At 47.9% G+C, this 11408-nt stretch overlaps 2 protein-coding genes across 4 annotated transcripts; one reads left to right on the top strand and one right to left on the bottom strand.

The window, feature by feature from the left end:
- Window positions 1-364: 364 nt before the first annotated feature.
- LOC122160851 (cytochrome b-c1 complex subunit 6, mitochondrial) lies at window positions 365-1780 on the bottom strand. Its single transcript, XM_042819776.1, has 4 exons — window positions 1676-1780; window positions 1557-1583; window positions 1259-1420; window positions 365-627 (listed from the first exon to the last, which is right to left on the bottom strand). Exons 1-4 carry the CDS (start codon window positions 1715-1717, stop codon window positions 595-597), a joined length of 264 nt encoding a protein of 87 aa, XP_042675710.1. The 5' UTR covers window positions 1718-1780; the 3' UTR covers window positions 365-594.
- Window positions 1781-2109: 329 nt separating this feature from the next.
- On the top strand, window positions 2110-11393 carry LRRC41 (leucine rich repeat containing 41). Of its 3 annotated transcripts, none has more exons than XM_042819704.1 (10): window positions 2110-2218; window positions 2304-2390; window positions 2757-2827; window positions 3574-4741; window positions 6111-6356; window positions 6789-6953; window positions 7509-7607; window positions 8103-8225; window positions 9138-9213; window positions 10450-11393. In XM_042819704.1, exons 1-10 carry the CDS (start codon window positions 2110-2112, stop codon window positions 10682-10684), a joined length of 2379 nt encoding a protein of 792 aa, XP_042675638.1. In that variant the 3' UTR covers window positions 10685-11393. The 3 variants fall into 3 exon arrangements, with proteins under 3 accessions (XP_042675638.1, XP_042675639.1, XP_042675640.1); XM_042819705.1 differs by having other exon boundaries at window positions 2160-2218; window positions 3574-4627; XM_042819706.1 differs by lacking the exons at window positions 8103-8225; window positions 9138-9213 and having other exon boundaries at window positions 2160-2218; window positions 10450-10636.
- Window positions 11394-11408: the final 15 nt, after the last annotated feature.

Below are 11408 nucleotides of genomic sequence, written 5' to 3'. Positions count from 1 at the left end.
AAACAGGAATGGCATCACCTCATAGCTCACAGGAGTGAAGTGTGTTATAGGAATCATAATTGCCTCCCTTCACTTCCTCTGGGTAGCAACATCTCTGGGAAGACCAATTTAGTCTCAACTCACTGAATGAACAGCATAAGTCATAAGTTCAGTGGTGTCTGCTGCTCCAACAGGTGAGTTTTTACCAGTGGGATGGCATCAGCCTCTGCTCATCAAGGGTGCACAGAAAGGAAATTCCTACAAGGGAGAAAAAGTCTCTCCTGGATACAAGCAGGTGGGGTGGGCTCTGAGCCTCACTACTTTCATCATAATTCCATACCAGTACAAATGAGCACTACAAGGACTATGAAATAAGCTGAGAGCATTTCCACAGGAACTTTAAATGTTTAATATGGAAAACTACAGAACATTCACGAGGTTTTTGTGTAGCTGCACATCTTCGATGAGAACAGACACAGTGACATTCTGGTGCTCAGTCACTGCCAAGAAGCCACTTTGTACTTCACATTGGCAATAAACAGGCAGAAGCAGTACTGTGAACCGATGAGGCTCTTCTGATGGACTGTGGAAGCAGATGGACAATCACTCCTGCATTCACTTCAGCTTGCTGAAGAGTTTGTGGGCAACCTGAAAAGGAGACAAAGTGCTCAGTAACTGACAGTTCTCCCAGTACAAAAGGGCTGGGAACCATCACAGCTTTACCACCAGGCTCTTGGCTCTCCAGGTCACTGATGCACATCTGCTCTCCTCATTTTTTTTGCAACAAGTTAATTCCAGCAAACTAACTAGATTTCTTACAAAGCTTTCAAGCTTGAAAAGGTAAGTCATAGAATCATTAAGGTTGGAAATGACTCAAGAGATCACCCAGTCCAACCTCAACCCACCCCACCATGTCCACTGCCCACATCCCTCAGTGCCACATCTGCACAGTCCTGGAACACCTCCAGGGACAACGATCCCACCACCCCCCTGAGCAGCTGTGCCAGCAAATCACAGCTCTTTCTAAGAACAAATTTTTCCAGATACCCAACCTGCACCCCCACTGGCACAGCTTAAGGCCGTCACCTCTTATCCTATCGCAGTTATCTGGGAGAAGATGCTGACCCCAACCTCCTTTCAGGGAGAAAAGCGTTAAGCCCACAGTTCTTAAGAGCTCCTGCCACGACTCAACAGCAATTTTTACACCTAGACTGAAAAGCCGAAGGCCTTTCAGCTCCCAGCACCGTTGAGATGTGCCACACGGCAGTGCTGCACTTACGCAGTGGTCCCGAGCATGCAGAAAGTCGAAGAGCTCCTCCGTGCACTGCTCCTCTGTGTGGGACCGAGAGGACACCCTCGCATCGCACAGCTCCAGGCGCTCCCGGGCCTTCACGCACTTCTCCGCCTGCTCGCAGTGCTCCCTGATCGTGGTGAGGGGGTCCTGCGGGCACGCCATAAGCGCGGAGGGCGGCGGTTTACCTCGGATTTCCTCGTCTTCAAAGCCCGGATGGCAGCCGGGGCCCGCAGCCCGAGCTCGCCGCGTGTTCCCCGGCCCTCCACCCCGCTCCCCGACTCACCACCAGCTCCTCTTCCTCCTCTTCCTCCTGCGGACAAAGCAAAGCACAGCAGTTACCACCGGGCCTAGTCCCGGCTCGCAGCGCGCTCCCCGCGCCCCTCCCCGCCCGGCTCCGCTCACCTCGGGCTCCCCAGCATGAACAACGGTGTCTCGCAGCCCCATGGCGGTACGAGAGGACTAACCAGGGTCACCCGCCGGAAGTGCCACTCTCAGCTCCGGAAGCGGAAGTGATCCAAATGCGCTCCCTGACTTTTTCCCGCCCTTAACGCTTCCCCTCCCAACATGGCCGCACCCCTGACCTCCTCAACATGGCTGCCGGTTTATGTTCCCCCTCGCCCCCTCCTTATCTCCAGAAATCACAACGCTGTAGCCGGGCGTTTCGCCCTCACTGCAGCACTCTGTCTGGTAGCCCACGGTCGCTATGCCGGCCTGCCCAGCCCTAGCGTAAGAAAGGGGAAACCCTTTGCCACCTTCTCAAGATGGCTGCCCGATCTTCCTCCCCAACCCCCCACAATGGCGGTGGAAGTAGGGAGGCGTGGCTCGCCCCTCCCAAGATGGCGGTGCCGAGGGACGCGATGTCGGCGGAGGGGCCGCGCAGCCTGCAGGCGCTGAGCGCGGCGGCCGTGAGCCGCAGCATGGCGGCCCTGGAGCCCGACGTCTGGGGTAAGACGCGGGGCGGCAGAGGCGCGGGTTGCTGGGAGCGGGACCTGCCCGCACGCTACCGCCATCTCCTTCTCGCTCTCCGCAGCGCTGCCCGGACACCTCCTGCGGGGTCTCCTGCCGCTGCTCTCCGTGTTCCGTCTGGAGCGAGCCGAGGGTGCCGCGCGGAGAGCAGGTAAAGGGGGGCGGGGGGCGGGCCTGGGGGGTTCTCTTAACCTTGGAGGGAGGTAATTCCAACCCTAGAGGGATCACTGCCCCCCAAACCCGGAGGGGAGGGATGCACCCCAAACTGAAGGGACCCCAACTTAATTGGAGACAGGCCCAACCCAGAGGGACGCTCCAGGCAGGAGCACTAGGCGTTAATTTGATTCACCTTCAGCCTTTACCTCATTGCACTCTGAGGGATAAATGTAGAAGATATTCCTCGTCCTACTGACCCTGCATCCCCCCTGCTTCCATTGCCTGCCCTTGTCGGTGGGAACGCTGAGCAGGACTTCCAGCTGGGGAAGAAGGGCTGAGAGCACCTGGTTTGATTTTTCAGGACTGTCCACGCAGCCCATCTGGCGCAAGCTGTGGGATGACGTGATGAAAACCAGGCCCCCCAACTCAGAGGTGAGGAAACTGCGTTGACACCCAGGTTCTGGTTTTACTTGAGCATGCCATGTCTGCTGAGCGCTGCTGGCACTTATAGGTGTTTGTAGAGCTTGGGACCAAGGCGTGGCTTTTGTGTAAGAATAATTATGGGAAATAAGCATCTATTGTGAGAAATGCACTATACGCAGCCTTCCTATCACTTGCAGTAAGCGCTGAAAGAATAAATTCTGCCTTTACAGATGCAGTTTTTAGAGGAGCAGAAGGTAAAAATGATATCTCATATTGTGGTTAAGCACACACGTGCAGAAACTGTGCTGATGTGTTAAAAAACACAGAAGAAAGGGAGTTTTGAAAGAAGTATTTTACATGTGAAAACTGAAGAAGCTCCATCGATTCAGTATCACAGAAGAATGGTCACCAAATTACCTATGGCCTCTTGGGAAGAAAAGTCCTGATGGTGTGTTCTTTACTTGGCAGAAATGTGATTTAGCTTTGGTTTCAAACTACTGAATATATATAAATTAGGCCAGAGCAGAATGAAAAGTTAACAGTGGGAACAGCACCGTATTTAGAACAAATACTCAGAGGAAGGATGTTGAGAATTAGGAAGCTAACTGTTCTAGCTGTAGCTTCATTGGATACTGCGTTTACCTGTGTAATAATTTGATTCAAAGAGAGTGAGGAAGATGGTGGCTGACTTTTTGTTAACATGGCCCTGTTGAGTAGTTTTTATCCTGGTTGACTCTAAGGTGATTTAATTGCAGAATATACCCTGCTGGAGGAAGAAGTTCTTTGAAACATTCTTCTCAAATGTTCTTCACGGTGTCTTGGATGTTTCCTCCGACTGGCGTCTCAATGACCATCATTTCTCACCACTGCTCCACAGCTCACCTCATGTTAGCCAGCTTACTCTGTGCAACATGTTGCAGGGCGCAGTGGAGCTCGCTGCAGAGCACAACCAAAAAGTTCTTGAGAACCTGGCTGGCTCATTGCGGATCCTGAAGTTCCAGCACCTCCTCTCCTCTGACCAGTCCATCAGGCGTTCACTGGTTTTACTCCTTCACCGGCTGATTCACCATGGCTCTGTTAGCCACGTGTCCATGTGTGCCTGGCCTGTGCCTGACACAGTTCTTCTTGTTCTCATTTTGAGCATGAGTGCTGGGTTTTGGCGGTCAGGAAATGCTCTTACATTTAACAGCAACCCGTGTGGCCTTTGCAGAGAGGAGGGCGATGCTCAAAGCCAGAAGTCAACACAAGATCAACGTGAGAAGGGCTGCTGCAGTGAGAGGGAGTGGAGTGATGGTGAGCACCAAAAGGAATCCCCTAGGGCTCTGGAGAAGGCCGATATGCAAGCAGAGGTGAATGGATCGATGGCTGGCGCTGGCTGGAACACTGCCCTCTCTGGACAGAATTGTTGTTCTTTGGAGAACCAAGCCTGTGAGGAGGCAAGCATCAAGATGTCCTGTGAGCACAGAAGCGGACAAGGAGGCTCTTCTTGCTTCTCAGAACAGCTGTCCCATCGCTCTGTTCTTCGAAAGGCACGCAGACGGATCAAATCTGCGGTAGGGAAGAAACGCCGCTGCCTCAGACGAAGCAGGGGACTTTGTGCTGACCTGGATGACCTGTATGATTTTGTTTTTACTGTTGCTAGAGAGGACAGCTCAGTGTCAATTGACCAAAACACAATAGCAGAGGGACAAAACGCTGATAACCGGACTAGTTCCTCCACAGGATCTCTGTGCTGTGGCCACGCTGGCTGTAAAAGAAGAGGAGGGTCCACTGGGATCTTTTCTTTAAAAGCTGCTCGTCGCTTCCGAAGTGTGTCCACGCTGGAACTGTTGTCCATTCCTTTGACTGGTGACACGTGTCGGACTCTGAGTAACCTGCTAAGTTCCTGGGTGTCTCTAGAAAACCTGGTTCTGTCTTACAATGGTTAGTGGTGTGAACAGGATGTTTCCTTTCAGCTGTGATTTGGTCTGATTTATTTTTTTACTGAAACAAGTGTTGTGAGAGTATTGATTCCTGATGTTGAGAATGGCATTAGCAGAGATGTTCAGTTAGAGTGAGGACTTGCTCGAGTGCTACAAGACAGTCAGGAATATGAGAGGAATCTTTATGTCTGAAATGGTGCTGAGATGAAAACAAGCAGCTGCAAAAGCACAGCGCATCAGGGGTGGAGAAAGGAGATGCAATGGAAGCCCAGTAGGATCACAAGAACAGATGGGGTGGCCCAGAGACAGAATGGGTGACAAATCAAACTCTGGTCAGATACTGGCTCCTCCTTTGTGGGGAGCTGTGGCCTGAGCTTGCAGGTTTTTCCAGGAATGTTCAAAGGAATCTGCTGAGCATTTGTCCATGTGGATGCACAAACCCATTTGGGTGAGAGACAGGATGAATGACTGATAATGGACAGTGGTGATATGCAGAGAATGCAGCACAGGAAGCTCTGTGGGTGTTGAACTGAGGAAAATAGGCCTGTGATAATTTTGTATTGCTGTTGGTCTGGACACAGATCTGTCACTTGGTGGTTTTGTATATTTAAGTGCTGATCTTTGCAAAAGACAAAGCAAAACACTTAGAAGTCAAACTGCATAATTCTATATCCTCAAAGATATGATGGTCCATGCTTGCAATATGGATTTCTTCCTTTATTTGTGATTCAGTGAAAGGCTCCTGGATTAATTTTTACTAGCAGCAGGAAATAGAATTACAGGATGGCCTGGGTTGAAAAGGACTATAATGATCATCTAGTTTCAAACCCCCTGAATATACTCAATTTTGGTCTTGCATCCTTGCATCCTGTACTGTAGCCATGTGGGACATATACAGAGTGACAAAGTCCAGGTAAAACAGAATTCTTTTTATTCTGACCAGTCTGATTTCTGAGTAACCCTGGAATAGGGCATTATACAGTTGTAACGAATTTCTTTGGCAGTGCCAGGTCCCAGGAGAAGTGGACTTTTGCGTGCTGCTCTGTATTTCAGCAAATATTTGTACAAAGACAAATGCTAGCAATGAGAGAGAATGGGCCTCATCTATCTGAAAACAGCCTGCAGCCTTGTGCTGAAAGACTGTCCAGAGAAGGAGAAGGAAAGAACCAGGTCTCCATCTCCTGTGTATAGTTGGTCCTGTAACTTAAGCATATATGGTTAGAGTACCTAGGAGGAACCTGTGAATTTAGCCTTTGACTCCACTGCTTGGCACTGGGCTGAAAGTTCCGCTGTCAGTATAGCTCTAGCTGCAGGTGCACCGGTGTCTGTACAGACACACCTAACTCCTTTCTCTACAAATGCTGTTCCAGGCCTGGGTGCTAACATCTTCTGCATCCTCTCTGGGCTCCGGGCCCTCTCCCAGCACTCAGACTGCTGCCTCCGTGTGCTGCGTGTGAGTGACGTCTTTTCCCACATGCCCTGCATGGAGCTTGTTCGCTGCATCCTGAGTGTCTTTCCCCGGCTCCACACGCTCTCAGTCAGCTTTGACCTCAAAAACCAACTGGAGGGAAACAGGCCAGATGGGAATCCAAGCTGCAGTAATGCAGAAATCCCAGGTAGGAAACTGATTCTGAGCAATGAGTGGGATGTGGCACGTAAATGAGAGCTGAATTCTGTATTGTCACAGTGGCATGCAATTAAGTGATTACAGCCTCCCCTTTCTGATTGAGATGGTGATGCGCTGTCATTCCCAGTCTATGATGTGCTCTTGTGGAGCCTGAGTCTTCGACAAAGCATCTTACTGCTGCATGCCAACCTGATACAGCACAGCTTTGTACAAGGCTGGGCCTAAACTGCTAGCCATGACTGTCCATGCAGCCCACAGGCAATGTACCCACCAGGTCTTTAAATTGTTTAGGAGCTTCTGCTCTTCCAACCTAAAAGATAGAAGGGCACACAGATTTTTGGTTGCTCCAGGACCTAGCTATGCTGAAGACAGGTACTCCAGACCAATCTTTCTTTTTTTTTTCCTTTTTTTCTTGTCTTAGAGTGCTGCCTGGAGCAGCTGGAGATCCGATTCCCCAGGGAGCCTCTGCACACCGCATTCCTGCTGCCAGTGCTTAAGGCATCAAAGTCCCTTCAGCAGTTGTCCCTTGACAGCGCCACACTGCCTTCATCTCTGGAGCTTGGGCTCCTTTTGCAGGCACTCAAAGGTACTCTGCTAACGTGTAGCTAGTATCACTGTGATACATGGAATAACTTCCTTGCTGCAGTCTCCCATCCCTGCAGCATCACTGCTTGTTTGTCAGTTAGCTTGCACTCTGCCAGGGCCTGCTCTGGTTAGCCCTCACTGGCAATTCTGCTGTGCCCAGCTTTAGTTTGGCAGCGTTTCCACTGCACAAGCTGCTGGGCCAGCAGTCCTTAGTTGTTCAGGTTCCTGAGCCTCCTGCATCTGAACTCTAAGCTCTTTCACATCCATGTATTTTTAGTTTGGAACCAGCTTGGGTGAGTCTGTTCTTTCAGTGCAGAAATTCTTGGAATTACCTGAGAAAAGAAAATGGGTGCCAGCCATCCCAGTTTCTCTATTGAACATGTGGATGACCCTACACAACAGGATGGTTTCTTTTTAACTATCCACAATCCAGCAGTTTATGCACTGTACAATACAGTTTCTGGCTGTTAGCTGTTAGTTACATCAGTTGTCTTTTTGTTTTTTTTTTATCCTAAGACCAGACAGTACTTTACGTGAGAACTTGTTTTGCTTTTAGAGTGTAATCCAAACTTGAAGAAGCTGAGCTTTCATGATGTAAACCTGGCTGACCACCAGAAAGAAGTTCTGCTTTTGCTTCAGGATCCCATGCTACAAGGTACAGCAAACTCCCAGGCACTGGTGCTGGAAAGGTGCTGCAGCTGGCTGTGCTTGACTGGCTGGTTGACGCTTAGGAGGTGGTATTTGGATGTGCAATGTTAAGCAAAAAATCAGGTGTCCCAGGGATAGACCTGTAGGTGCTGGAAGAGTGCGTGGAAGTCTGGCTCCCTGTGCTAGCAGGGCAGAGAAGATGAGATGCAAAGTTGGCACATGTTTTAGGGGAGAGTCCATCAACTTGGCTATAAAACAAAGATTTTTAACCTGCAGAGCAGATCAGCTTTTAACTGGGTCAGCTGGCAAAGTCACCTCCCTGGTGTGAGGATTGCCATCTTTATACTGATGGAATGACAGTGCTCTCATACGTGGTCTGCTGCCAGGGAAGCTTTGTTCTTGCAAATAGATTAAAGTCTGGAGCTGTCTGCAGGATGTAACTGTGGAATAATTAAGTGCAAAGGCAGTACTAACATGTACTGATAATCCATTTCTTCCACAGAAATAACGTTCTCTTTCTGCCGGCTGTTTGAAAGCTGCACTACTGAGTTTTTGTCAGAAATTATCGATACAGTAAAGAGAAATTCATCTTTGAAGAGCCTCAAACTGCCTGGGAATCGCCTTGGTGCGTACTGTAGATGTCAGCCTTGACTTCAGACCAGCTTTGCAGGGGGTGCCTTCAGGGTTGCAGTTGGGAGCATTGCCTGCCCGTGATCTTAGTGCTGCACTTTAACATATGGCATGAACAGCAGCAACTTTGTCACTTAGCTCACCAAGCGAGGGGGGGTGAGGTAACTTTTTTACAGGAAGAATTTCAGCTGCATTCAACAATGTAGGAAGCAGCCAGGTGCCACAGTTGCTTACCTCTGTGGCAAAAGCAGGTATCAGCATGACTCCAGATGCAACTAAACAGTGAGTGATCTGCTTCGGGTGCTTTAGCAGGAACAGACCCAGCAGCAGATGCATCACCAGATGCACTGCTTCTCATCCAGAGGCATAGATTTTTGCTTAAGTTGGGGCATTTTGTGCTTCAGAAGCTCTAAAAATTCTTGGTGGCCACTGAAAGAACAGGACCTAGTAAAGGAAGAGCTTGTGTCAAAGCTGTGGAACTGAATTTACAGAAGTAACTGACTTTTTGGATTATAGGCCAGGAAGAAATGTCTCAGAAAAGCATTTCAAGTGTTTTCTGATCTTTTAATGAAACAAAAGGGATCACCTGAAATGCATTTTTATTACCAAGGTTTGTGTTTAAACCTTGGCTTCTGTCCATTTTTAAAACAAAGCTGCATTTTGACTCTTAAAACAAATGAAATCTGGACTTTTTTTAGTGAAATAATCTGTCCTGTCAGCAAATATTTCCACCACTTCAGTGCTAAGAGGGCTAAATCTCTTTAAGGACAAACTGAAGATGAGTCCTTTATGCTGGGCATGCATGCTTTTAGCTTTCCTTCTCCATTGATATCTCAGCCCCTTGACCATTCAAATATTTAAGATAGATGCAAGCTGGGAACTAACAGCTGCATTTCTCCCCTCTTAGGGAATCACAGGCTGGTTGCCCTGGCAGACATTTTCTCTGAAGATTCCTCCTCTTCCCTTTGCCAACTGGATGTCAGGTATTCTATTGCTCTAAACACACTGAATATGTTTCAGGATGTCCAGAGCTCAGCTGGGCTCAGAACAGCAAGAGAAGTCTGAGCACAGATTTTTTTCTTTACTTAAGAGAACCTGTGCACAAGAAAAGCTTAGAGAATGCTGCAGTGAGCACTTAAAAACCCCAGGGAACTCCACTAAGGCCAAGCTGTGCTCCCTGAGGTGTTGCACTGTCACATCTATAAATGAATCAAAGTTCCATCTTAAAGCAGCTTTCATTTTCTGCTCCCCTGGGGGGCTAGTGCATACCCTCCTTGCTCTTAAGGTTAGAACTAATGTATCTACCTCCACTTATTCATAGCCATCAGCATGAACAGCTGTTCCCACTGCTCCAGCACAGGGAGAGCACTGTCATTCCCTGTCAGATCCTGTAAATGCTTCTGTATTCCTTTCATCTTCTTTGGTTTTCAACCTGAAATTCTGCTGGGTTTTTTGTTTTTTGTGGGTTTTTTTGAGCCTGAATGGCCATAAACACAAACAGTAACCTTCACAAAGCAGGTGGAGGGTGACATTTCTGCAGTACTGACTGTTTTACTTGATTTTAATCCCATTTACATCCTAAAGGTTCAGCTTATTGGGAGTACGCAGGCATGAGAATCTAACCATAGCCATCCTTTCAGCAGTTTAGTATCCTGAAATTGTCATCTCCACTTGGCTATTACGTGCTCTTCCCAAGAGAAAATCTTGTAAACTTTCTATTTATGTATCTATGCAAGGGAAATGATCTTTTAATCTGGAAACATGGGGATCTGACATCTCCTCTCCACGCTTTCTAAGAGAGAAATGATCCCTTACTGCTGAGGGCTGCACTGGGAGCTGTGGACTGGGCCAAGCCCCTCGGGTCCAGTCAGCTGCTATGAGACTGAAGGGCACTGACAGGAGCTTGAGTCCAACAGGATTTTAAGGTCATAGTGAGGACTACTCCAGTCATTTATTAGGAACTAGAAGAGTAAGTTTCATGGTTTTCTCCCATAGTTAAAAAGCTTTTAAAAACTTCCAGCCCTTTATATTGTTGTGTTTCAGGAGGTTTTTTTTTCTTCCCAGTTTAAATTAATGGCCCATTCACACTTTGTATGGCTGAGGGAAGTTTGCATTGAAACATCCTCATATAGACAGCTATTAGATGGAGCAGTAACTGCTCAAATTAGAGCCTAGACTCTTAAGTGACTTTTTTTTTTGTCCTTCTTTTTTCTGGGCAGCTCAAATTGCATCAAGCCTGATGGGCTCCTGGAATTCACAAAGAAGCTGGAAGGCTACATCCAGCGGAGAGGGGGGAAGATTCAATTCACCCAGTTAAGGCTCTTTCAAAATTGGCTGGATCAGGATGCTGAAACAGCTCAAGAAGCACTGCGGCGTCTCAGAGCAGTGTGCAGTGTGGTCAATGACTCGTGGGACTCTTCTCAGGCCTTTGCTGACTACATCAGTGTCATGTAAAGGACACAGGGCAAGAGAAAGCTGATCAGCTTGAACTAAAACACTTCAGTCCATGGCCTCTAAAACTTAGCACAGATGGAGGTCTTCTCCCAGTTCAAGCAGGGAACAGTTCTTGTCACTTTTCTGTTCCTCTGGAGAGGTACACAGTGAAGTGATGTAGGTGACTATGTGGGTATTTCCAGTTCAACTCTTATCTTCTCCATTTAACTGGGACAGACACATTAAATAAGCTTCTATGATATCCTGCAGACCTGTGGACCAGGGTTTTTGTACAGATTTCATGTTGGTTTACCCAACATCATATCCATAAATATCTCCACCCTTAGGGACTGTCTGAACATGGACCCTGACCAGCACACCTGACCAGCATATGGGTGCTGGGGTTGAAGAGGATGACATCCAGAGGTCCCTTTCAACCTCAGCCATTCTGTTAGTCTGTGATCCTTCAAATAAGAACTTCTCCCTTCACTTAAAATGAGTAGGGAAAAAAAAACAACAAAGATCCTCACTTCAACCTTTTGTTTACCTTATAGAAAAAGCTGCATACAAAGTACTCTGCTGTTTCTTAGCAATCATTTATCAAGGTATCTGGGAAAAGCACTGGTCTTGTCCCCTCCACTGTCTGCATCTTTTTTTCAGAGGCTTTGAATAGTTGGGTTGGTTTTTTTTTGGTAACATTTTTATAATAAAAAGAGAATTAAGACTCAAACATACTGAAGTTTGA

This window comes from Centrocercus urophasianus, unplaced genomic scaffold (genome assembly GCF_019232065.1).
Source record: "Centrocercus urophasianus isolate 14NV4802_14NV808 unplaced genomic scaffold, USGS_Curo_1.0 seq_18, whole genome shotgun sequence".
NCBI lineage: Eukaryota > Metazoa > Chordata > Aves > Galliformes > Phasianidae > Centrocercus > Centrocercus urophasianus.
Note: the sequence above shows the minus strand (reverse complement) of the source record. Positions and strands in the feature narration are given on the sequence as shown.

Coding starts and splice junctions, on each gene's coding strand:
- LRRC41 (XM_042819704.1), top strand. CDS start 2,110: ATGGCGGTGCCGAGGGACGCGATGTCGGCGGAGGGGCCGCGCAGCCTG. Junction 2,828..3,573: donor CCAGGCCCCCCAACTCAGAG/GTGAGGAAACTG, acceptor ATTTAATTGCAG/AATATACCCTGCTGGAGGAA. Junction 9,214..10,449: donor CTTTGCCAACTGGATGTCAG/GTATTCTATTGC, acceptor TTTTCTGGGCAG/CTCAAATTGCATCAAGCCTG.
- LOC122160851 (XM_042819776.1), bottom strand. CDS start 1,717: ATGGGGCTGCGAGACACCGTTGTTCATGCTGGGGAGCCCGAG. Junction 1,584..1,675: donor TTCATGCTGGGGAGCCCGAG/GTGAGCGGAGCC, acceptor CTTTGTCCGCAG/GAGGAAGAGGAGGAAGAGGA. Junction 628..1,258: donor TGCATGCTCGGGACCACTGC/GTAAGTGCAGCA, acceptor TCTCCTTTTCAG/GTTGCCCACAAACTCTTCAG.